Genomic DNA, 27,463 nt, shown 5'->3' on the forward strand with positions numbered 1-27,463 from the left:
CCTCCCAGAATTACGCCTCTTTGAATATGCAAATCAATATAAATAGCCCTTAAGCTCAGTGTTCTGTGAAAAGACAATGGCAAAAGCATGAGGGAAAATAGAATTTCAGCGAATACCAAGTGAAGGCAAAGAAAAACGTACTATTTGTTGGTTTAAACAGTGGTATAAACAACAAACGGAAGTTGATCGAGTGACATAGCGTGTCGGAGAAACTCGAAAGCTCAAGTTCACAAAGTCGCCCAAAATAAAAAAGAAGTTGACAGATATCAAAGTCGCCGTGAAAAGGCGAGTCGTAGCCCACCATCTGAGTGTCATATAAAAGCTTATTAGGGTACAGAGAAAAAAAAAAATAGGCACACAGTGGGAAAAAAGCACGAAATGTCAACTTTAATCTTGAAATTTCCACTTTAATCACGTAGTTTATTTTGTCATTAAAGTAGAACATAATAAAGTTCATTTTAAAATTGTTTCATTTACTAGTTTCTCAAGTCCCATCGTAACTAAAGTAGCACATTAAATGCTTTCTTTTGTATTTGATCTTCTATGTGCTCTATGTGTGTGAATCACTACGTGCTTCTGGGCTTCTTCCTCTTCCTCCGACAAGGCACAGAATCCATTACATTTGTGATATTATAGCTCTCTGAGTAATTAAAATACTGAGGTGTATACGTGATATCATTTTCATGATGATAGGAGTTAAAGCATGTTATTAAACATGGAAACACAGTGGTGCAGTAATTGTTCATGCCTCACGCAAGACGCTTGCTGCGTGACCTTTGATGAAATACTTTATTGTAGCAGTACTGTCTCTTTCAAACATACTAACCTACAATTCCTGTCCTTACTTTTCTTTCTCCAAATACCCAATCGCTACACAATAAGCTCTGTAACAGACGTTAAGCCAAATGTAAGTTTAGAATGCCGATTCTTCAAAACATTTAAGGAACATTGAAATATCTTTGTAGTACGTGTTTAATTATTCTATCCATCTTTCCTTCCAGTGTTGTACCAGCACCAGCAAGAATACAGAGCGAGGCAGAAACAATTCGTGAACGGAGAGCCAGCAGCTCGCTAGCACTGCGGCACTGTGTCCTCAGATGTTTAATTATTAACAATATAGATTATTTAAATGAAGCTAAAGTTTTATCTGTATAATAAAAATATTTTGCTGCATTTCATCTGAAAAATGATATTGTTATCATATGTAAATACGCGCTTTATAAAGTGGCTCAGGTTGTGCAATATTATAACTGTAGTGCAAGTTTACAGTGAGGTGATTTTACTTATAAGTACAAACATTTCTACAGGCTGGCCCAGATCTAATTATGCAGATCCAGATCATCTGGATGACTTTGATTTATGCAGGGACGATTCCAGTTCGACGCAAAGACTTCATGTCGTCAGTTCGTACACTTCTCGATGGTCTGGGATTTTTCGGGTGATTTTCTATGTAATAAACTTAATAAGTTATAGGGTAATGAAAATTGCATAATTAGATCTGGACCATCCTATACAAGGAGCTCTTGAAGGACTGATTGAGTGCATTTAGAGTTCTTGGGATGACACTGTTTCTGAACTGCGAGGAAAGGCTCTAAAGCGTTTGCCGTGTGAGAGCAGTTCAGTAGACAGCATGGCTGAGGCAGCGTGTGCTTGATGCTGTATACCGATAATTCCCTTTCAGAATCAGCTGCTGTAGAGCTGTGATTCACACTCAGATACAGTGATATAAATACTCCGAGTGGTGCAGTGACAGTAATATGGAAAAAGATGATCTGCTGTGGCAACCCCTAACGGGAGCAGCTGAAAGAAGAAGAAGAAGGTGCAGTGAGAGTAACAACGCTAAAGCAGCTATGGTATTTAGAATAGTTTGACCATTCTGTGGACCATTATATTGTTACAGGTTAATTACAATCAGATGCATTAAACTAATAAACAATATGCAGTTAATTTCAGTGTATTTATAAAGCCGCGTCAGGGATGTGCCGCCAGTCTGCAAAGCGCAGAACTTCCATACGACAGGGTATGAGCTACAGTGGAAATGTGCGTAGCTTTACGCCAAGATTAGGTTTTATACATTGCAATTTGAACATGGAAACGTTGTTACAATACATTTTTGTGCATATGCACCATTTATACATGAGGCCCCTGGTGAGCTGCAGTGGGTGCAGGTTTTCATTCTAATTCCCTTCATTTTAATAGCCCTGTTTTTAAGGATTCAATATTTCTGAACGGATTGTTTCTTCATAAAATGGCAGCCAAACAAAAGTGAGATTTGAAACGAGCCAACAGATGACCAGCTAAACTGAAGCGCCAAACTCCAACCAATTTCACTCCAACCAGTTTCTTAATGAGAAGCCGATTCTTGCTGTTAATTAAAGCCGTTATTGAATATCATTACTTGTTGTTACTCTCATTCTGCCACAGCAGACTGTTTTCTGTTTTTTGTCTAAGACAACCGTCAAGATGTTTTGGTGACGTGAGCAGACCAACATGACCGAGACCTACACCTTTCTTTATTTTCAGGTTAGCTGGTCATGTGGAGGCGTGTTTTGTGTCTCCTTATTGTTTGGCTGCTCATTAAGGAAAAATGAATAACTAAGGGGTCTGAGTCACGTCAATTAAACTACAGCAAAACAAGTTAATCAGCAGCAAAAATGGCTCACTAATTAAGAAGATGGTTAGAATGAAAACCTGCAGCCACCGTAGCCCAACAGGACCGGAGTTGGACAACCCTGATTTAAAGACTAAAGACAACAACTGGTCAGGCACTAATAAAAAGAAAGTGGATAGTGGAAGAAAAACTTAAAGGAAAGGCTTGGTGTGGGATGGGGATGTCAAACTCAGATGCTGGGGAGTCGCAGTGGCTGTGGGACTTCATTCCTGCCATTTCCTAATTAGTAACCCAATACTGCTGCTAAGTGGCCATACTAATTCTGCCTTAATTTTAAATGAATTGCTTTTTGAGATTTGGAACACTTGACTTATTTTACTCAGCTGAAAGAATCTGAATTCACCATCCATAACTCAAAGGGAAAGAGATGTTCTATATTGTGTCAAACAGCAATCTACTGTACATTTCATTCAATGAATTTGTTCTGATTTGTTTCTGAACTTGGCAAGAATTAATTTATGTAACTCAAAAGCAAAATGATGTCCTGTGCTCAACCTTTTTGTTTTATTTACCTTTTTTTCTATAGAATGAACAATTTTAGACAGGGCTCCCTAGTTGTAAAGCTGCTTGTTCAGGTAAATCATGGATTGTTTTTAAAGCATACTATTGTACTATAACATTATTTTCATTTGCTGGAATTGTGTTCTGTTATAATGTTTTGTTTCCACATAAAGTTAATTCAATTTACAAAATGATGCATGTTATATAAGCTGACATCCATATCCAAGGCGACTTAAGACATCATAGCAGGTTTAGTGATCTCATTAGGGCCACGCACTGACACATAGGCTGGAAATGAGCCAGTAAAACCAGTGCTGTAAAAGTCAATACATGTTGTTAAGCAGTACTTATTATTCAGTTACCAAATCAAAAAATGAAGAAATCTGATATGTACACATTAAGATTCTCAGGGATGGCCCCAGTCCCTCCTTTTAGATTTCATTTTTCCTGACAATTCCTGTCTGCAGCTGTTGCTAAGCAACGCCACTATGGAGCAGTCACATGAGGGCCATATAGCGGAGAAGCCCAGGTGGAATTTCCTCAAGCATTGTGTTTCAGACTTTTTTGGGTTTTTTTTACTGCTTTTTATATTTGGCCACATGTCCAGCCTTCTGTCCTGCATATGACAGCCTGTCTGTCTCATTTCTGGCCTGTAAACTTGGAATTTGGGTTGGCGTAATTAAACTTTGATCACTTTGTCAACACATTTGCTGTCTTTCCCCGATATGCACTCATGCATGTGGACAATGGCGCTTCACGTACCACTGCATTCCTCCAACTTGATCTTGCCTGTCAAAGAGCTGACACCTGGAAATCATGCTGTGCTCTCACACTTTTGATGCAGCAGGCCAGTGCCCACCTGGCAAGCATAAATCAAAACAGCTGAAGCCAATGTCACATTACATGACTTCTAGTTGGAGGGGATATCAAACTTAACGAGTATGCAACTGATTCTCATCGCCAGAGTATGTCATATTACATAACTATAATTCAAATTAGATATCTGCATATTTTCCAATATACGTAGTTTCAGTTCTTCAAAATATCTCAAGCTCCCCTGTTTTTCTGACAGCCAATAACGTGCCGCCTGACAGAGCTGGTATCTGAGTGATCTTGGCTCTTGTTTTCTTTTTTCCATTCTGTTCTGGTATTTAAAACATGTGACATCACACAGACAAGCCACTATCCTGTTTGTGAGGTCCAAAACACAATTGTTCTTTATTCTTCAGTCAGTCAGTCATTTTCCAACCCGCTATATCCTAACACAGGGTCACGGGGGTCTAATGGAGCCAATCCCAGCCAGCACAGGGCACAAGGCAGGAACAAATCCTGGGCAGGGTGCCATCCCACTGCAGGACACACACACCAGGCACAATTTAGAATCACCAATGCACCTAACTTGCATGTCTTTGGACTGTGGGAGGAAACCCACGCAGACACGGGGAGAACATGCAAACTCCACGCAGAGAGGACCTGGGAAGCGAACCCAGGTCTCCTTACTGCGAGGCAGCAGCACTACCACTGCGCCACCATGCCGCCCCCCCTTATTCTTCACTGTTTCATTATATGCAATGTACTTCTAACTGAACACTCGTTGGTTGTCAGATCTCATACATGCACACACATACATATGCCCACTCCTGTGACTTAAGACAAAATCAAAAAAGTCAAAGGAAAGTCTCAAACTAGAGGGACTGAATCGCTACATGGCTGATGGTCATGGGAGTGCACTGCAACTTGCCGACTTACTAAGATTTTGTAAATCGGGTCTACAACCAAAACTCCCAGGTGAAGTCATAAAATTTGACATGGCCCAAAGTCTCTGCTGTCCAAACAAAAAGCAACTGAAGATCTGCTTTCATAAAAAAAAGGGAAAAAATAAGTACAAGGATGTATCACATCACTCCACATTCAACATTATGTCACAGTTCCGGTTGCATTATCTTCCCCAAATTGTCCCAATAGGAGTTAAAAGTTCTAAGGGGTTTTTCCACCCAGAAGCTCATATTTCCCATGTGCCCCTTACCACGTGACTGCAGTGTAAGAAAAGAGGAAATGGAAATGCTTCTTGAGAAGAGGTCTTCTGGGAAATGGAATCCTGCATTGACACAGAGCTAACTGATTCATTTAAACTTTGGTGGTTCAATTGATGGTACCATTTTATTAATTAAACTACCTAATCAGGCCACCTCAGCAGCAGAGGGCACACACGATGGACATTATTTTTGTTTTTACTCCTCATGAATTTTGCATTTCTTGACAATGTGTGTGCAATTAAATTCAATCCTGGCCTTTGTTAAACGTAAATACAAATTGTAATTGTAATGTATCATTAGTTTCCATATAACATTTAATTTTAAACTGCATGGCCCAAACACATCGTTCTGAAGTATTAAGTGGTCTTTTATTTTACACACACTGTTATTTTCCCAGATTACTAGACTAGTCTTAATGCTCGAAGGCCTATGTTCTTAATGCCACTGTCAACTTGGAGGCTGTCAAATTAGATGACTTGCCAGGAAGGACACAATTTAATTTAGGGGATTACAGATTACTAACTAAAATGCACAACTCTTGCATCAGTCTGCAGAATTTCATGACACTATAGAATCAACATATTTAGTGATGGACTACTGATTTAGACACACGGAGAATGGACATCCACTTGAGAGTTAATCCTCCTAAATTGATTAAAGAGGAAGGGTTGGAAATGATAGCATTAGCATCAAATTTAAGCCATTTGTATATTATTCGATATGCTTGGAAGCTCCAGGGTGACCGTGTAATAAATCCCTGAAAAAATACACAAAAACTAGAACCAAAGGGTTAAGCTAGGAGTGGCACTCTTTTTATGAGAGTGTACCAGCAGTCGGAAATGCAGCCAGAAGTGGTGCCGGCTGTGCAGTCATTTTTTTTTTTTTGAGTAATATTTTTAGGGATGACCTGCCAGCGGAGTACAAAAGGGGGCCTTGCAGCCTCTTCATAGGAATAATCTGATTTTGTGCAGTTGGTACCTCTCAGGTTCAGGATCCACAATCCCCATCACAATGATTTTCTTCCCTGGTCTCATTCCTCCCTTGATTCTGCCACTGAAAGGCACAGTCTTGACGAGAGCAAAAATGAAAGAAAGAAAAAAGAGAAAGATTTTAATTCCCAGAAGGAAGAACCTTTCGAATGTAACTCAAACGTGTGTCGTCGGATTACCAGTATCCGTGCAATGTCCTCTCGATCCGGAGAGCCGAGCCCAGTGGTTCCAAACCAATTGTTCAGGTGATCGTCATCTGTAATCTGAAGACAGACAGGCGTTTACAGGCACGAACGTGCATTCAGCTACCCGCACCGAAAGGTGGGCACTTGATCTTCAACGTATCGGCGTGCGCGTGGGTATCTGCCGCGGGACTCTCTCTCTCTCTCTCTCACACACACACACGACACACACAGCGGTCACCTGCGCCCCCCGCCCGTCCCCCGCCGCCGGTCCCGTGCAAAGGGCATCACACTGCGATGCCCCTATACACACTGGGTTTGCCATTCAATGCCAATGTCTCACTCGCCGCACCCGCTCCAGCAGCTCAGCGCCCCCCGCTTCGTGCGTGCAGGCCAAACCCCCCACATGCAACTGCAGAACCCGTGCGTGGAAGGGTAAAGAGCCGCCTTGGCAGCGCATCTCCAGTACTTACGCTCCTGTCCTTTTCTGTGCCCGATCCCGCCATCTTGTAAAGTGCAACATATGAGATGGGGACTGGCCGATCAGACGGGATAGGAGGCGTGTTTCCCCCGCCCGTAGCAAGGGATTATCCCGCAGTTTCAAGAGCAGAATGCCACCGGTGCCGAGAATTGTGCAGCGTGGCCCTTTAGCTGACGGCAAGCCAAGTGCTTACGTGTCATAAAGGGGGTTGTTTACTCTCCGCCTGCCCGCCCATAACAAACAGTCAGTTCATCTTATCCCTGCTTCGAGTGGAATCGCGACCTCAGCGTGGCGCTTCGGGACCTTTAAACGGGGCGAGGCTTCACCTACGGATACAAACGGAGGATCACAAAGAAAGAATAAGACAAATGGTTCGAGTGCCACACTTGTGTCATTTTCACGGGAGCAAATCTGGAAGACGCCTGGAGTGCCGATGTGGGAATTTCGAGCATCCTTATGGAGGAGGCTGGCGTCATCACTGCGAGGCGACGGAGTTACGCGAAAACACACTTTTTAGGTAAAAAAAATCAGAAAAGGAGCCCGTGCTTAGTGAAGCAAAATGAGGCGAATCGGTAGAAATGAAACATTAAAGACTGGACCTCTTGATAAAACTAACAGTATGTGAACGGTGCGGCTCTGTGGCGCAGTGGTTAGCGAGGCCGCCACGCAGCTCAGGAATCCATGGTTCGAATGTGGAAGTCTGCGGGTTCTGCGGTTCTCCTCTCATTTCCCAACTACGTGCGTATTAGATTAGTTAACCAGTGCTTCAGAAATGGCCCGGTGTTAATGAGATTAGGTGCCAAGTAATGGACTGGCAGAGGTGGCCTGAGGGGGGGCCCGCGATAGGAGATTCTTTTGTCACCGTCAGCTCATCATACAAATATGCGGGGCCTCTGCAAGACATTCAAATCCGTTATAGACTGAAATACGGTACGTGGTTGATTTCTTCGGAATAAGGCACCATGTTTTTTAACAATAATAAGGCGTACAGCATTAGAGGCAGAGAAGCCCGTGAGCGTGGTGGTACGGCATATAGCCTACACTTATGGCTCTTGGCCCTATATATGACACTTTCCCAAGGCCCCGCGTACTCCTAAGGCCGCCTCTGGTTTGGGCATACCATGCACTCAGTTCCTATACTTTCATATTGAGATTTTTCAGGTAAGGAAGACATAAGCTTCAAGATGAAGAAGACAGTCATTTTAAGGTGATGCTGAATTGACCCCAGTGTGTGTTTCTTTGCAAATGTTAACACCCTGCATTGGACTGGTGTCCTGTCCAGGAATTGTTACTGCCTTGAACCCAATGTTTGACAGGATAGGCTTCAGCTTCCCTGCATCGCTGCCCAGGATAATAAGATTTGAAAGACAGAAGGGTGTATGATAGTCATATTTATTGATTGTGGCATCAGTCAGTGGTGATGTACTGCATGTTGATTAGCATATGTCAGAAAGAATGTCACTGTGTTCAGCAACCGTGACTATAATGGCCCTACGAACCCATGCCTTGCATCCAGTTTTGCAGAGATAGGCACTCGCTCCCCAACTGAATAAACAGATATAAAAATGAAAGGAGGGATAAATGATATGAAGGGGCGTCTATGAATGTATGACCATTGTTAGAAGATCAAGCTGGCAAGCTGCTACTGTGTATGGACATGATCAGAAAATGGTACTGCTGTTTAAAATAATTTAAAACTTTTGATAAGAGATTTGTTTTTAAAGCCAATAAAATATATGGCCTCTCTATCCCATTAATTGACTTTTTTATTTTTAATACAAAATATGTAATATAGAAATTAATAATGCTCTATATACAAATCATGATCCATGATAAATAAGTCTGATGCCAAATGAGCAATTCAAAAGATACTCAACAAGAATAGTTTGATACATTTACTGTAATGACAGACCACTGACAATAGCTGGGTGCATAGTGGTTGGTGCTTCTGCCTCACAGATCCATTTACTGGGTTTAATTCCCATGGCTGGCCATTGTGTATGTGGAGTCTGGATGTTTTCCCAGTTTTTTCAGCATTCCTTAGTTAATGATACTAAATTGACCCGGTTGTAGGTGTGTGTGTGAGATGTAACTCAAATCTGTTACTTGATCCTTCTTGTTTGTAGTGATGGCTGAGCAGAATTTTTAATCAAATGGTTTTTGTAGAGAACAGCAATAACAAAACTACTGAAATAGTGGGCTTCAAAGGGGTACAAAAACAAACTATCAAACTGTCATGAAAAAATCTCAGATTGCCTGTGTTGCATGATACAAAATGTCAGGTATCTGGTTGCATGCTCACAATGTCCCAAACATGTATTTTACCTAAAATATTATTAAATAAACCATTTCTGGAAAATCCTTTTGTCTTAACAGTGGAATGTATTCAGAAAAGACCGAACTTTAGAATTAAATGGATTTGAGAAAGTTATGTTAAGCTTTGTGTAGCTGCGTTTTTCCAAATTTACCAAAGTCCTGCAGCTATTAGTTTGCTTCATAGCGTGTGTGACGCGTGTTCAGATAATTTCATAGACCAAAAATCTTTGTCAAAAGTTTTAGTAAAATTTCAAGGCAAAACAGTTCAGACAAAAATAGAGAAAAAACTGGTATTAAAGAAAAGAAAAGTAAGGCTTATGTATCTTGTTTCACTCTTAAAGTTTGATCATACAGTCATGCTTGACGCATGTTGAGGAAGTTCAACACATTATACACGTTAAACACGGTCAGACAATTGTATGTCATCTTCTATTTTCTTTGCCATCATATCTAACTGTCCATGCCAGCTGTAGGATTATTTCCTCAACCAAGAAAGTTTGATTTCATGTTATCTTACAGGGGGTAGAAGACCATACCATATTCCAGGCAGCTATAAGAAACAGATGTTTTATACAATACAATACAATACAGTTTATTTTTGTATAGCCCAAAATCACACAGGAAGTGCCGCAATGGGCTTTAACAGGCCCTGCCTCTTGACAGCCCCCCAGCCTTGACTCTCTGAGAAGACAAGAAAAAACTCCCAATAAAAACCTTGTAGGGAAAAATGGAAGAAACCTCGGAAAGGCAGTTCAAAGAGACCCCTTTCCAGGTAGGTTGGGCATGCAGTGGGTGTCAAAAGAAGGGGGTCAATACAATACACAGAATAGAACACAACTTATCCTCAATACAGCATAAAAAGAAAAATTTTAGAAGTACGGAGCAGAATTTAACAGTAGATGATATCATATAATAAGATTTGGATATTTTTAGAATCCTGGAGACCTCAGCCATCAAGCTGCCTCCCCCATTTGGCCATTCCATGGCTAAACCAGTGCTGGGCCAGCCAATCCAATGAAAGGACCCCTCTTTCCCATGATTCCTGCGATCCTCCATCAGGGATGACTTTACCATAGGCAGGCAAAACAACTTGGCAGGTGGGCCGTAGCACCAAGTGCCACATTTGAGTACCGAGAAGAGAAACAGAATAGGTGAGGGTTAGTATTCAATTCTAACTATCATGTTACTTATGTTTTAGTGCTAATGACTAACAACAGAGATGCAGTCTGTACAGTTAATCAGCAGCTCTAGTTAGGATATGCTAAACTGAAGTAGTGAGTCTTCAGCTGGGATTTAAAGGCTGAGACCGAAGGGGCATCTCTTATAGAAGCAGGCAGACCATTCCACAGTTTAGGGGCCCTGTAACTAAAAGCTCGACCTCCCACTGTTATTTTATTAATCCTTGGAATCATAAGCAGACCAGCATCTTGAGATCTTAATGTGCACTCTGGTTTGTAAGTCATGATAAGTTCAGACAAGTAAGCCGGACCTTGGCCATTTAATGCTTTATATGTTAAAAGGAGGATTTTGAAATCTGCCCTATACAAATTAAACAAGCACTATATAAATTTAACATTAAATATTCACTTTCATAGACTGGCTCTTAAAGTTTGGATTAGAAACTGTGATGAGACCTGCCTTCCAGACCACCCTAGGGAGAAGCACTAGAAATTCAATTGTTCAGGAATTCTACAAAAGGTTCCCAATATATCATCACCCCAACACCGAAGAACCACAGAGGTTAGTGAGGAGATAATCCCAGTAACCTCATTCTCTGACCCTGTGCTGATATGCAATTTAAGGAACTCTTAAACTCTTAAAGTCCTCTTCTGGTGCTGCTAACTTGGAACTTCCTACTAATTGATAAAGATCTGGGTGTCAAGAAACTATAGCAATGGTTTACAATGATGTATAATGAGGAGGAAAGCCAAGCAAAATGACACCTTTTATTGGCTAACTAAAAAAATTATAATATGCCAGATTTCGAGGCAACTCAGGCCCCTTCTTCAGGCAAGATGTAATCAAGATGTAATGATTTATTGTCATATGTACAAGTACTGTGTACAATGATATGTTTACTTGCATATATATGCCTTTACAGACAGAAAACATGAAACACCAATAAGCATGAACACGATTAAGTGGCAGAGTCACACAATGTGGTGTTCAAGGCAAGATTACTGATTGTTCATGAGTCTTGTCCCAGTTTGGGGGATCTGTTCATGAACCTAAAGTTCCATGATGGTCTTCACATGCTTTCCAGAGGGAAGGAAAATAAAAAATCTGAGTTCAGGTTGCTGGGGTCCTGCCCGATTCTGTTCACTTTCCTGAGACAGTGAGAGTGTAAATGCCATGAATCGAAGGGAGCTTGTTGCCCGTGATCTGCTGTGCTGTTTTCACCACTAGCTTCAGAGCTCTGCAGTACTGAGCCTAGAACCTGCCATACCTGTACTGTATATGATGCATCCTGCAAGGATGGACCCAACAGCACATCTGTAGAAGCTGCTCAAAGTTAAAGGGGGCATCTGGGTAATTCTCAGACTCTTGAAGACATATAGGCGTTGGTGGGCCTTATTCATCACAGCTGCAGTGTGATATGACAGTTTAATGTTATCAGTGAGGGTAGCCCCAAGGAATCTATAGGGTGGTCCAGATCTAATTATGCAATTTTCATTACGCTATAACTTATTACGTTTATTACATCACCCAAAAAATCCCAGACCATTAAGAAGTGCGCGAACTGACGACATGAAGAATTGTCTTCACGCCAAACTGTAGTCGTCCCCGCATAAATCAAAGTCATCCATCTGCATAATTAGATCTGGACCACCCTGTAAAGTTGTGGACCTGCTTCACAGCATCTCCTCTGGTATAACTCGGGGTATATTTTGTCACCTGTGCCATTCTGACAGGAGTCTGACCTCCATCTCATCGTCTTTACTGATCAAACCAATGATGGCGGTGTCATTGAAGAAGCTTGAGGATGGCATTAGAACTGGGCTTAGTCACGCAGTCATAGGTGAAGAGGGAGTAAAACAGAGGGCCCAGCACACTGCCCTACTGGGTGCCGGTGTGGATGAAGTTTTTCCACCAATACGCACATGCTTGGGTCTGCCGGTTAGGAAATGCAGAATCCAGCTGCACAGTGAGAAGCTGAGCCCTAGGTCTAAGTGTGTACTGATGAGCTGGGATGGAGTGACGGTGTTAAATGCCGAGATGTAGTCTGCATTTAGTTGGCAAATAGAAAACTGCAATTGTGTTTAAAAAAGTAACATTTTATTTTAGGTCAATTTATTCTTATATAGTGGCCTTCTTATTAGAGGAGCTCAGAGTGCTGTACAGCTTTATAAATACAATGCAGCCACATTAAAACACAAAGCATCCTACTTTATGCACAATAGATACACACGCACTGCCTGTGTCTTACACATATAACGAAGGGCATGATGGTGTGGTGGGTCACATTGTTGCTTAACAGCACTTGAACTTGTCATTCATTTCCAGTGCTGTCTGTGCAGAGAGGTGGCTTTTGACCAGAATTTAAAGAAATGTGACTCATTTGTTTGATAGCAAAGAAAATTATGTTTTGAAAGCAGATATCATGTTTCTATTTGAGCATACACCATTGTTGGGTGAATTATATATCAAAGGTGTTAGTTCACAAAAAAAATTTGGTGTAAGCAAAAAAACAATCTGAAGCAAGGCTATTGAATGGAATTAAGGCAGGGGTACTGTTGGCCATGTCATTGCCTGTTGTTATCACCCAATTATTCAGGGCTGAGTTATTGTTCTTCTGGGATTTACATGCATCTTCAGTGTCCTGACTGCTCTGGAGCCACTTATGATTATCTTGATTATTCAAGCTAGAAAATTTCTTGCCCCGTCACAGTCCCACCTTTTCATTAAACGTGCAGACAGGCAATGGGACAACAGAGCATGGAGCAAATTCACTCACTCACCAAAGCCATGTTGATTCACATTATTTAACATCAAATACAATTCTCCAGGCCGACCATTTTCAAACAGGCACAGTCACATGGGAATTTCCCTGTAACACAATGGCAGAGTGAAATGTGTACTCTTTTGGCAAAATTCTCACCATGCTGCAAAAATCTTGAAGTCCTTCCTGAAAATAATAATAATAATAATAACTAGGGGGCTTTGCCCCCTGCTCGCTTCACTCGCACACCCCCCTCCGCCTGCGCTACACACCAACCACTTCATGTCTCTGCTGCTCGCGTTGTGAAGAATGGGGGATAAATGCACCCCAAGGAGATGCAGTCGCTCCTCCAACACCCCCTCTTAAACAGTGATATAATGGGAAACAAATACAGTTTTTTTACCGCAACTGACTTGCTGCTACTGCCTTGACACATGATCTGCATTTTGTGCGGCGCACTTGTCATATCACCTATGTCCATGTATTCAATCTCTTTTCTCTTTTACCTTTTCATAAATATCGCATTGAATTTTAATTCCATGTTTGGAATTACATCATGACAACCCAGCCACATGGGATGCACAAACCAGTGTGTTTCTTCGTGCCGGTCCCAGGCCTGGATAAATGGGGAGAGTTACGTCAGGAAGGATATCTGGTGTAAAATTTTGCCAAATCAATATGCGGACAACAATACAAGTCTCCATACCTGATCGGTCGAGCCCCAGGTTAACAACGACCGCCACCAGTACTGTTAGCCAACAGGGTGCTGAAAAACATTGGGCTACTGTTGGCCGAAGAAGAAGAAGGAGAAGAGGAGGGGGGAGATGTGTCTGGAGGCAGGAGGAGAGGAGGAAGGTAAAGAGAGTGGAACTGTGGGTAGGAACTTTGAATGTTGGCAGTATGACTGGTAAGGGGAGAGAGTTAGCAGATATGATGGAGAGGAGGAAGGCTGATATATTGTGCGTGCAAGAGACTAAATGGAAGAGGAGTATGGCCTGGTGGATCGGAGGTGGATTCAAATTGTTCTATCATGGTGTGGATAGGAGGAGAAATGGAATAGGGGTTATTCTGAAGGAACAGTATGTCAAGAGTGTTTTGGAGGTGAAAAAAGTGTCAGACAGAGTAATGATTATAAGCTGGAAATTGGAGGTGTGATGATGAATGTTGTTAGTGTATATGCCCCACAAGTTGGGTGTGCAATGGGTGAGAAAGAAGATTTTTGGAGTGAGTTGGATGAAGTGATGAACAGTGTACCCAAGGGACAGAAAGTGGTAGTTGGAGTGGATTTCAGTGGACATGTTGGTGAAGGGAACAGAGGAGACAAAGAGGTGATGGGTAGGTATGGTGTTCAAGGAGAGGAATGAAGAAGTTCAGAGGATAGTGGATTTTGCCAAAAGGATGGACATGGCTGTGGTGAATACGAATTTTAAGAACAGTGTGGAACATAGGGTTACGTACAAAAGTGGAGGAAGATGCACACAGGTAGATTACATCCTATGCAGAAGAGTCAATATGAAGGAGACTGAAGACTGCAAAGTGGTGACGGGGGAAAGTGTAGTTAAGCAGCATAGGATGGTGGTCTATAGGATGACATTGGAGATCAAGAATAGGAGAAGAGTGAGGGCAGAGCCAAGGACCAAATGGTGGAAGTTGCAAAAGGAAGACTGCAAGGTTGAGTTCACGGAGAAGGTGAGACAGACACTGGGTGGTAGTGAAGAATTACCAGACAGCTGAGCAAATACAGCAGATGTAGTAAGGGTGACAGCAAGAAGGGTGCTTGGTGTGACATCTGGACAGAAGAAGGAGGAAAAGGAAACCTGGTGGTGGAATGGGGAAATACAGGAGAGTATACAGAGGAAGTGGATGGCAAAGAAGAAGTGGGATAGTCAGAGAGATGCAGAAAGTAGACAAAAGTACAAGGAGATAAGGCACAAGGTGAAGAGAGAGGTGATGAAGGCTAAAGAAAAGGCGTATGATGAGTTGTATGAGAGGCTGGACACTAAGGAGGGAGAAAAGGATCTGTACCAATTGGCTAGAGGGAGGGACCAAGTGGAATGGGTGGAGAAGAGTGTCAGGAGTGATTTGTGACAGATGGATATCAGCAAGAGTGAAACAGAAAGTCTACAGGACGGTAGTGAGACCAGCTATTTTATATGGGTTGGAGACGGTGGCACTGACAAGAACACAAGAGACAGATCTGGAGGTAGCAGAGTTAAAGATGTTACGATTTGCACTGGGTGTGACGAGGATGGATAGGATTAGAAACTAGTGCATTAGAGGGTCAGCTCAGGTTGAATGGTTGGGAGACAAAGTCAGAGAGGCGAGATTGCATTGGTTTGGACATGTGCAGAGAAGAGATGCTGATTATATTGGGAGAAGGATCCTATGGATAGAGCTGCCAGGCAAGAGAAAAAGAGGAAGGCCTAAGAGAAGGTTTATTGGTTTGGTGCAGAGAGGACATGCAGGTGATGCGTGTAACAAAACAAGATACAGAGGACAGAAAGATATGGAAGTAGATGATCCGCAGTGGCGACTTCTAACAGGAGCAGCCAAAAGAAGAAGAAGTTTGGAATTACATTGTGACAACGCAATGTATAAGTGTCTGTGAGTGAATGTCATTTCTTTCTCTCTACAAGAAATGTGTCTGACTTAACCACACAGGACTTTTCCAAATCTCTTTGCTTAAGCTCTTGTCTTGCGGGGCTTCCGGCCCCAGGCATGGTTACGTTGCTTGACACGAAGACTTGTCTCGCGGGATGTGAAAGTGTCTCTGAGACAATCACGTCTCATCTCCTTAGAAGATTTTTTTTTATAATAAAGAGATAATAATAATAATAATAATACATTTTATTTATGTTGCACCTTTCCCATGCTCAAGGCACTTCACAGAGTCTCTGAAAGAAAAGGAAGGCATTTCCCTATTGGTGTAAGGATTTGGCCACAGAATGTTTAAATTCAGTTGTTTTACCCAATGGCATAGAATTACTAGACGCCGCATGACCAGCAGCATCGTACGTCAACGTCGCCGCCATATTGTGAGTGGCACTGCTGTGGAGGGAAGTAATAGATAAAGATGCCTCATGCATGTGCTGCTTGGGATTGTGTAAACCGATGTACGCTCCAGACCAGATCCTGGGGGATTACATTTCATAGGTAAGGCTGAACAATTGTTTGGTTATAGTTGGCCATTAGAAAATCCTGTTTTATAATCTTAACTTTAGCTATGCCAGGCTAAGCTAGCAGATCTATGCATTTATGTGCTCAAGTGAGCCGCCAAACAATGTTTTGGATAAACGTATGTAGTCACTAACTATGTAGGTTTTTGTTAGCTGTTAACATTTCTCAAACTTTGAAAGTTTCCCAAAGAAATCCACCTCAGGAACAGTGGGAGGTAGCCCTTAGATGGAATTTTGAGAAAGCTGTCCTGTGATGTGTGCCGTGCTAGTTTGGTAACAGATGCTGTATTGGCATCATATGATCAAAGCTACCACTTGCTCACATTAAAAAACAAAGCAGGTTTGATGATCCTTCTGAGGGTACAGTCAAGGTGGTCAAAGTAGCTGAGTCTGTTATCCGACAGTCGACATTTGGGCAAGCTGTCAGTATATCTTTGATCAATCAGTTTGTTTGGTCTGAGATTGGTTCAGATGGTGTGTTTTTTTCTCAAGGAACACATTGAGGAAACATAGTTTGCAATTGACAACCATCATTTCATGCTCATGTCTTTAGTTGTGCTTGTCTTCCACAAACTAAGGATGCACCATATTGCCAGACTGAATTCTGTCAAATTACAGGATCTGAATGAGCGAGAGGGAGTGTAAGTCTGTAGGAGATCAGTGAGATAGGGGGAAAAAGACTGTGGAGAACTTTAAATGTTAAGAGCGGTATTTTATATTGTATTCAGTAGTGAAGTTGAGAGAGAATAGGTGTAATATGTTCAGTGGATTTAGAACAGGTTATTATCCTGGCAGCAGAATTTTGAAGAACTTGTAAGCAATGGATACGTTTTTGTGGGATGCCAGATAGAATAGCATTACAATAATCTATACGTGAGATGACTCAGGCATTAACCAATACTTCAGTACTGTGTTGTGTAAGAACAGAACGAAGCCTAGAAATGTTCTGGAGATGGAAGAAGGCAGTCCGAGAAATGTTACTTATATGGGAGGAATAATTTAATAATAATAATTATTATTATTTAATAATTGCCATTATAAGTGTATAATTGGATATAAATAATTGCATTTAAATGATCCGCCAAAATCTGTTGTATGTAAACGATTCTGTTTTAAATGTTATTGTTTTTTCATCAGAAAACCCGGTTTCCACATCTACCTGTATTAGTTTAAATGGCACTTTTGCCACTCGCAGTATGGCGGATGCGCTGACATATCGTGTCGACTGGGCAACACAGTGAATGCGGCGTCTATCTATATGTGTCTATGGTTTTACCCCTTCCTTTCTCTCTCTCACACCGTCATGATGAAGGAGCTTCTCACACACCATGGACTGAAAACAAAACCACACAGAGAAGTAGACTCCTCAGCAGTCACATTGAGAAAGGCATGAGGCCTGTCCTGAAGAAAGCTACAAATGATGATATAACTAAAGACATTTAAATAACTAACAGATCTTTGTTCCATCTGAAACTACACATCAGCATTTATCAGCTTGCATGGTTGCCAATATTCAAATGTACTTTGCTTATTGTTATAATTTTATGAACATTATTAATAATACATTATTTAAAGTTGTAACTTAACTTTTGCTTGTCTATTACTCTGTGTAATTGCCTGAGTGTATAGATGGAGAAGGGAAGGTGGGGAGAAGTTATAAAGTACAATACCTTATAAACAGTGGAAAATCTATTGTATTTGAGGCATTTTGTTGAGGGCTACACATTAAAGAATACAAAATGGGAAAGTGGAGTTATATAGAACTCTACCAAGACAAAACACCTGTCATCTATAGAGCGCAGATTAGTGTGGGGTACAACAAGATTTCCAGAATCAGAGGACCTTAGTGGATGAACAGGAGCCGAGTGATGGAGAAGGTCACCGATGAATCACTGGTGTAGCCCGGTGCAAGGCCATTTAAACCTTTGTAGATTATGAATAAAATTTTATATTCAATCCTGTAAGACACAGGGTGAAAGTGAAGCAGAATGGGGTTCATGTGCTTTTGGTTGCTGGTCCATGTAAGGACTCTTGCAGCAGAGTTTTGAAACAACTGGAGCTCTAATATACTGTATGATTTGAAAGGGCACCTGCTTAGTAGGAAGTTACAATAATCGATGCAGAATGTGATAAAGACATGGACAAGTTACTCAGCATTAGTAAAGGAGGGGTATGAGCAAACACTGGATATATTATGGAGGTGGAAGTATACAGGAGAAAGTAGGATGAAATGACACCTTTTATTGGCTAACTAAATAGATTACAAATGCTCACCCTACTTTCTCCTGTATCAATCTATGGCTAACATGGTACAACACTCTACTGCTATGGAAGTGGAAGAATGAAAGTTTCTTAATGTGGTTTATGTGGGTGAAATAAGGAAAGGAAGAATCAAGAATGACACCAAGTGATTCCTTGCATTAGAAGGTCTGATGAGATCATCATCAAGATTGACTGAAAAGGAGCTTATTTACGGCGCTGTTGCACTTTAATGCCACTTTGCAGGAGATCAGTTTTGTTGCAATTTAATTTTGAAGAGTTCTGCTCCATTCAGGTTTTAATTTCACTAAGGCAAGTTGTGAGCTGAGAATGAATGCTTCAAGTTTCACTTTTAGCATTGAAATAGATTTGAGTATCATCTGCATAAAAATGATAACCCCGTCCAAAGCTACAAATAATGTGGCCAAGGGGAAGCATACAGATAAAGAAGAGCAAAAGGCCGAGGACAAAGCACTGAAGAACTCCTTGTGTGACAGCATTGAGCTTGACCTGCTGTTGCCAAGACTAACAAGCTCTTGCTTATCGGTCAAATAGGACTTGAACCACTGGAGGGCAGTGCCAGAGATACCCAGAATGTTCTTCATTCTGGACAGTAGAATGTCATGTCACCATCACTGAAACATAAACCTTACCAGAAAGGCGATCTGATAAAAGTAAGTCCAGTACCAAAAAATAATTTTAATGATACCCTGTAAAATAATTTAAAACTAAAATAATTTTTGAAAAGAATTGCAAACAATATTCCTGATTTTTAAATCAAAATTAATATGATGAAAGGGTAGCTTTATTTTCAGTGACTGAATAGATGATTGTCCATCCATCCATCCATCCATCCATTATCAAACCCGCTATATCATAACTACAGGGTCACGGGGGTCTGCTGGAGCCAATCCCAGCCAACGCAGGGCGCAAGGCAGGAAACAAACCTCGGGCAGGGCGCCAGCCCACCACAGGGCACGCACACACACACACCAAGCACACACTAGGGACAATTTAGAATCGCCAATCAACCTAACCTGCATGTCTTTGGACTATGGGAGGAAACCCACGCAGAGAGAACCCGGGAAGCAAACCCGGGTCTCCTAACTGCGAGGCAGCAGCGATACCCACTGCGCCACCGTGCCGCCCTAGGTGATTGTCTTTTTAATATATTTTAAAAGACATTTGAGACTTCAACCTTTTTTCCCTTCTTTTACTTGTTTTTTAATCTTTCCAAGCTAAGGTAGGTGATCGGTGTTGTGCTAGGGTGGTTTGGGTGTGTGGTGTGAAAGGCAGGGGAAGAGGTACGCCAAGATGGCAGTTGGTGGGATGAGGCCAAGAAGAAGGCTGAGAAGACGAGGTTAAAGGTGATATAAGATGATATGAAAAGAATGGGTCTCACCTCAAAGGCTGCCCAGCACATAATGGGTGTGTGGGGGGGTCGAACTGGCTAAACCCAGGAAAAAGCTGTTATACCAATGATGGCGGTAATGAATCTTTCTTCCCATGTAGTCATAGACAGTTGATATACTTCATCATCTGAAACCACGCATGCGAAAGCCATAACCACATCAAGTAGCTTGTGCCATGTGTTATGATCCAGTGCAGTATAACCAAATGATTTTGCCACTAGGTCTAATAGTTCAGTCTTTTGTTAATGACAACATACAAAAGTAACAATTGACGGCACTTGACTGAATGATATTTACTATTCAAGGAACCAACACCAAATGATAATATCTCAGTTTCATCACTAATTAAGAGTTTTAGTGAGGTAAAAAAATGAATGAGTGGAGAATATTTGTCTGTAAACTTATTCAGTGGGCGATAATTTAAATCAATAAGGCAGATTCTTAACATAAAAGACTAGAATTTTATTTTGTCTGAAACTGCCTATAATTTCGGTGTCACTGAGTTAGTCGCCAGTCATTTCGGTGCTTTATCAAACCTGCTTTTCCAATTTAGAATTATTGCAAAATCAAAACGTTTTGTTGCTTGTTTATAAGCTTGTTTATTCATTTTTCTCAAAAAGAACCGATTTATTACAGTGTTTTGTGGTAAGGAGGTTTGAATTGTTCACGTACTACACTACAGTCGGTTCAAAACATGGCAGAATGAAGAAGTACAACCATACAACTAGAGTTCTTAAATCACTTCAGAGTCTTCCAAATAAGTTTGAAGTTAACTTTAACATCTTCCCACCCTAAATGTACAGAATATATTGGAACAACAACCCCAGGGCACATGTTGTGATCTACATATGCAGGCTCCCATAAAATGACAAATTTAAATAAAGGTTTGGTACCAGTCAAGGTCAAGGTCCATCAGCATCTGATCGAACCATCCGTCACTTTTTCAGTTTAGTGGGCTTATTGGAAGAAGACACAGGAGGACTCCACTGTTGAAAGAAAACCATAAATAACAGACTGCATTTTGCTAAAAAGCATATTGACAAGCCTCAATGCTTCTGGGAGATTGTCCTGTGAACAGATCAGGCAAAACTGGAGCTTTTTTGGCAAGCCATGTCAGCTCTATGTCTTCAGAAGAAAAAACGAAGCCTTCAAAGAAAAGAACACCATACCAGCGTTTCTCAACCTTTAAGTATTTGCGACCCGAGTTTTCAAAACAGTTTTAATCGTACACCCCTAATGTTTTTTTTGAAAGGAGCCCACTAATACCAATTTGTTCTTTTAAAATTAATGATATATCATAGATGCATATTTTATTATACCTACTTAACTTTTATCGACATTTATCTGACTCTATATTTATTTTTCTAGTATCAGAATGTAGTTCAAGTTAATTTGTTTTGGTTTCAATTGATGTATTTTTCATATTTTTGATTCTTGTTTTCTTTTTTTCACATCTTTGCGCCCACCTTTTTGTTACTTCATGCCTTTCTAGGGGGGCCCGCCCCATAGTTTGAGAATCACTGCACTATACTTACAGTGAAACATGGAGGAGTCTCGGTTATATTTTGGGGCTGCTTTGCAGCAGCTGGCATGGGGTGCCTTGTGTCTGTGCAGAGAACAATGAAATCTCAAGAATATCAAGACATTCTGGAACAAAATGTACTGCTCAGTGTCAGAAAGCTCTGTCTCGGTCGCAGATCATGAATCCTCCAACAGGATAAAGACCCAACACACACAGCTAAAAGCACCCAAAAATGGCTAAGATCAAAACATTGGACTATTCTGAAGTGGCCTTCATGAGCCCTGATTTGAATTCTGTCAAACATCTATGGAAAGAACTGAAACATCCAGTCTGGAGAAGACCCCTTCACACCTGACACAGCTGGAGCAGTTTGCTCAGGACGAGTGGGCCAAACGACCTGTGGACAGGTGCAGAAGTCTCATGGAGAGCTACAGGAATCGCTTGTTTGCAGTGAGTGCCTCTCAAGGTTGCGCAACAAAATATTAGGTTATGGATCCCATCATTTTTGTTCATACCATTTTCATTTGTGATATTATTTGAAATATTCTGTTGAATCAAAAATCTAAAGCAAAGTCTGATTTTTGTTAAATACTGAAAAAAATCAGGTGCCAAAGTGGCAATTACTTTTGTCAGTTTTAAGTTATTTCAGAGACAATTGTAGGTTCTTCTTTGATCGTGGAGGGGTACTAACAAATTTTTCTATGTCTGTATAGGGCACCCAAACTGTGGAACGATCTTCCTTCAAAAATGAGTGAAGCCCCATTGGTCAACACAATTAAATCAAGGATAAAGAGCCATTATTTAAGTATACAGTAGTTTTTACTTATTGGTACTGAATTCTGTAATTGCAGAAGTTATTTGTTTGGCAGTCAGTCTTTTCCATTTTCTTTTTCTTTTTGGCATCCTGTGATGGCACTTTCTATCGGAGTGGATGAGTCAGACCTCATGGTGTTCTGCTTTACTTATCATAAGTGACTTGTGTCATGATCCATTTCACAAAATATTGGAATCTGTCTGTAAAATAACATACAACAATGAAGACATTGAAGAGTTTCAGGATCCGAGCCTGTTGAGTTTTTAGTATCTAGCAATCACAACATGATGCTTTTTCCAGTGTTTTGGCAGCATGTATACAAAAAATAAAGCTATTACGTTTAATTTTACTAAAGCAAATTGGTCCTTACGTCCCTTTCCACTGGGACAACACTGAACTTCAATACGCTGACATGGACTAGGATTTTAGAAATGGGACGGATGGGTAGAACCTTTAAAAAATGTAGCCGGGAAATTGCTATAATCTTTTGATCTTGATCTTTTACAATTAGCTAACCAAACAAGTCTAATGGACTAAATGGTCTTCTCTCATTTGTCATATTTATGAGGAGCAGTGGATGCAACAGCAAATGTAAAAGAATATATCAATGGATCAGTAAGAAATTAAGAACATTTTTAAACAGCTGTTAGACAAAAGATAGAATGATTTTTGTATTTTCATCTTAAAGTGTAAGTTCGATATTTTTCAAGTTGAAGATACTTCTTCACAATCATGGTTTATAGTGATTCGTAAAATTGTGTTTTAAAGTGGAATATTTTTATACTAGCCTATTGTTGTATTTTAAAATTGAAGTGAATGGGGCGTGAATCAATCTTCTTCTTCTTCTTGCATCTGCTCCCATTAGGGGTCATCACAGCGGATCATCTTCTTCCATATCTTTTCTGTCCTCTTCATCTTGCTCTGTTACACCCATCACCTGCATGTCCTCTCTCACCACATCCATAAACCTTCTCTTGGGCCTTCCTCTTTTCCTCTTGCCTGGCAACTCTATCCTTAACTTCCTTCTCCCAGTATACCCAACATCTCTCCTCTGCACATGTCCATACCAACACAATCTCGCCTCTCTGACTTTGTCTCCCAACCGTCCGACCTGAGCTGACCCTCTAATGTCCTCATTTCTAATCCTATCCATCCTCGTCACACCCAATGCAAATCTTAGCATCTTTAACTCTGCTACCTCCAGCTCTGTTTCCTGTGTTCTGGTCAGTGCCACCATCTCCAGCCCATGTATCATAGCTGGTCTCACTACCGTCCTATAGACCTTCCCTTTCATCTTCTCCATCCATTCCACCCTGCCTGCACTCTCTTTTTCACCTCTCTTCCACAATACCCATTACTCTGTACTGTTGACCCCTCACCATTCCACTGACCTCCCTCTCATTCACACACATGTATTCTGTCTTGTTCCTACTGACGTAACCTAACCAACGCAATCTCACCTCTCTGACTTTGTCTCCCAACCATCCAACTTGATCAATAAAAACTTTAAAACTTACCAAATACGTCCACTTTGAAGCAGCAAAGGTTTCAATGTAAGAAAATGTGCCTTGTGCATTTCTGGACATGCTTATGAAATTAAAAGTAAACTGGAAGGAATACATTTTAGCACAGATTCCTGGCTCTGTTTTTCTTCAGGTTAAGATATATTTATTCCTGTTTGCTTACGGTGAAGTTTTGATGTTTACCCTTGGTACACCCTCAAGTTACCAGATTTCCATAGCTTCAGGCTGCATATTATTCCACCTTTGTCTCTGCAGTTCTGTTTCTTCAATGGCAACATATGTTGTTGTGGCTTGTAACAAATGATGCTCTGCACAATAGTGTGTCAAGTGTCTGAAATATTGACGGAGCAGTCCGTGTGCCATGACATCAGGGTATGATCTGGGTATGTATGATTCACAACTTGCACTAGCACAAGTGGCGTCAAATTGTATTATTTTCTTATGCTATGTATACTCTAGTCATATTTTTATAGACAATTCTGGCACACATATTGGATCACATACAGACACAGCAGTTTAATGACAGATACACTAAAATCATTTGATTATTCTTTTCTAAATGGTGCTTATATGTTTTTATATTCTGTGATGTTTTGGAAATTGGTCACAGGTACATTTCATACAAATGTTAAAAGGTGTTTTTTCACACAAGGAATCACAGACAACTTTTTCATTGTATCTGACAATGAAGGTGTTAGGGGTACGTTAGGGACCTCCAGATATCAGTAATATTTTTGGCAACATTGAATGGCTTGTTATTGTTAAAAATCTTCCTACATTTTTTTTGCTCTTACATTTCCGTGTACTCTGGGTATCTTCCTACATCCAAAGGATGTGTGTATCAAGTTGATTGGTGAATAGGGCTTAGTCCACAGAAACATAGATACATTTTAAAGTGCTGTGAAATATCGGAGTATTTCAAGATTCAGTGCCCATCAGCCAAGGCAGAGAATTTAGGAAAAAACAATCCTGACAGTAAACATGACACCACAAAGGAAAATATCGGTACAAACTGAAGTCGGTGCCTGATCACATGACAATTATACAGTAATAAAACAACGAGCCCTGGTTATAATGCCATCAGTTAATTGTATTCATAGTAGAGAAGTGTATTATATAACTAATTGAGTACTTTTATGTGTGCAATATTTGTTGTTTTTACCCCATGGGACTAATATTATGAGTTCACTAGAGCTTGTCACTCTTGAACATGCTACGTAGAATCACACATGAATACAACCTTCATGCAATAGGACAATTCTTGTTTATTATAGTGATTTGGATTTTGTTGATCGTAATGGCAAAGCACTATATTTAGATTAAACTGTATTCTTTTGAATTGAAACAGTTTGTGACGATGCGGGTTTGCTTTGAGCTGCCATCCATCTGCTGGGAGCTCTAAAACCCGACACCGTTGGTAATGTCACCGAGATGAGCTGACAAATGAAAACAATTCTCTAATGAAGCCAGGAGATAGTGCAAAAGTGCTTTTATTTTAAAACCAACAAAACAGTGTCCAAACAAAGTCAATAATGCAGTGCTCCACAATTTCAATAAATAATCCATAAAAGCAAGTGTTCAGTGGGGATAAAAACAATAAATAACTCCTTTAAAATTCGAGGTTAAAAATGCAGTCTCACTCTTCACGATCCTAGCACACCTCCTTCTCTAGCTCTCCCTGGCTCACCCATAACTCTTGTAACCGGCGGAGACCCCAACAACAACGAGCTCCATTTAGCTGACCTCCATCTTGGCCTCCTTATAGACATCACTGCCAGACTGTCCGAAGTCAGCTCTCCTCCCTTCTTCTTTCGCGCTCACGTAGTCGCTCCTCAGATCCCTCGGGAGGACACCTGCCTTGCTCACCCCACTCCAACCGAACATTCAGTGGGGCGAACTAGTCCCTAGAGCGCCACAACCAAACGCTCCTTTACAGGGCCCCAGCTTGTGCTGTCTCCTCCTTTCAGGTGGCCAGATCCTCCTGCTAAGACTGCCTTTCACTTTCTTTAACCTCTTTCCTTTTCTTCTCCTCAATCGATCTATCCATCCCCTCTTTCCAACCCATATATTTACACATCCGCCCGCGCCTCCGTGGGCGCAGCGCCTTAATCACTTGCCGCAGGAAGCCAATGAAGCAATCAAGAACGATCGCACCCACACGTGCAGGTGTGACTCGCTCCAACTACCTCACTAACTCCCCGCGGTCGTGCAATCGCGCCCAAGGAGAACGACACGACTATACGGATTTAAAACCTGGCCCTTATTTTTTTACGAGGCCGCGGATCCACTATACCACACAGTTCTTTAGTAGGAAAAATGGGAATTTTGATTATACACATAATTTCACCCTGTAGCACATCCTGTAAAAATGGTAGCTTCAATCAAATTTAAATATAACACTTTGGTGTTTGATCTTGTACTTTAAGAAAATTTTTGAGCATTTAGATCAAAAGCAACATACAATGAATCACAGTTTCCTTTAACTTACAGCTTTAAGGAACTACTTTGTGTACTCCGGGAGGCCACTTGCTAACCATACCTTTTTTGAGTTTTGCCTAACTTTTCTTCATCCATTTCACATCTCATTTTATACTTAGCTCACCTCCTTGTCTCTGTTTTCCTGTGCAGGGCAGCTGCCCTTTCTGTCCACTTCATTTCTCTGTGCGGTTACAGCTATAGCTTGTACAGTGGTGCACTTCTGCATTAGACGTTCATCTGCATGAACCGCAAGCCCTGTTTCTGCACACTTTCACTCATCGGCGCTGAGCAGTGAAAAGGATGCACTACCTAAGATCAACCCACATGCTACAGCATTATTGCTGACAAATATCGACAAATAAAAAACACAGGGTGGCTAATTTTCTTTTTTCTACAATGTCACTAAATATCATTGTGGACCTGTTGGACCCGGACACTGACAGGCTGACACAGAAAGTTTTAAATCACACACATTTATTTACCACACTTACCCCAAGACAACACACAATGTGCAAATCACCACAGACACAGTCTCTCTTGACTCCTCACTGCTTCTTCGGCAGCCTCCAACTCCTCACTGGCAAGCTCCATCCTTCTTCCACCGGACTCCGGCTCCCTGATTGGAGTGAGGTGGCCCCTTTTATCCAGTCCCCAGATGTTTCGCAGGTGCTTCCTGATTAACATCCGACAGCACTTCCGGGTGTGGTGGAAGTGCTGCATACTCTAGTTCAGGGGCTTTTCAGATGCCCTCTGGCGGTGGCCACAGTGGAGCATAGGGATGACTCCCCCATCTCAGTGGCCTGCTTACAACCCAGGGGCGCTGCCCCCTTGTGGCCCAGGGAAAACACTGCCTCCCTTCCGGTACTTCCAGCATCCCAGTGGGGCAAGGTCCCTGGACAGCTATCACATCATCAAGCAAAATTTCAGCTTTTTATCTAAACAGAAAATAGCAGTATTGATAATGAGTTAGTGAATTTTGCATTTTATATATATATATATACTAGCAAAATACCTGTGCTTCGCAGCGGCAAAGAACTGCCTTAAAATGTTTATTGAGAAGAAAAGTAAACCTTTTTAAACTGAGGGACAATATACCAATAATTATTTATTAAGGATCTCTTTGTATGCCACGTTGTCAGTTCAGCCCTCCAGTTGTAATATGA

At 41.2% G+C, this 27,463-nt stretch overlaps 1 protein-coding gene across 1 annotated transcript in view; it reads right to left on the reverse strand.

The window, feature by feature from the left end:
- lgalslb (lectin, galactoside-binding-like b) overlaps positions 1-6,969 on the reverse strand; it is a 32,481-nt gene extending 25,512 nt beyond the window's left edge. The window contains exons 1-3 of the mRNA XM_039738563.1: positions 6,853-6,969; positions 6,377-6,460; positions 6,187-6,275 (exon numbers count right to left, since the gene is read on the reverse strand). Of these exons, the coding sequence (XP_039594497.1) occupies positions 6,187-6,275; positions 6,377-6,460; positions 6,853-6,885 (206 nt within the window). The 5' untranslated portion in view covers positions 6,886-6,969. The remainder of the gene's footprint in view (positions 1-6,186; positions 6,276-6,376; positions 6,461-6,852) is intronic.
- Between the last annotated feature and the right edge of the window lie 20,494 nt (positions 6,970-27,463).

This window comes from Polypterus senegalus, chromosome 16, assembly GCF_016835505.1.
Source record: "Polypterus senegalus isolate Bchr_013 chromosome 16, ASM1683550v1, whole genome shotgun sequence".
NCBI classification, from domain to species: domain Eukaryota; kingdom Metazoa; phylum Chordata; class Cladistia; order Polypteriformes; family Polypteridae; genus Polypterus; species Polypterus senegalus.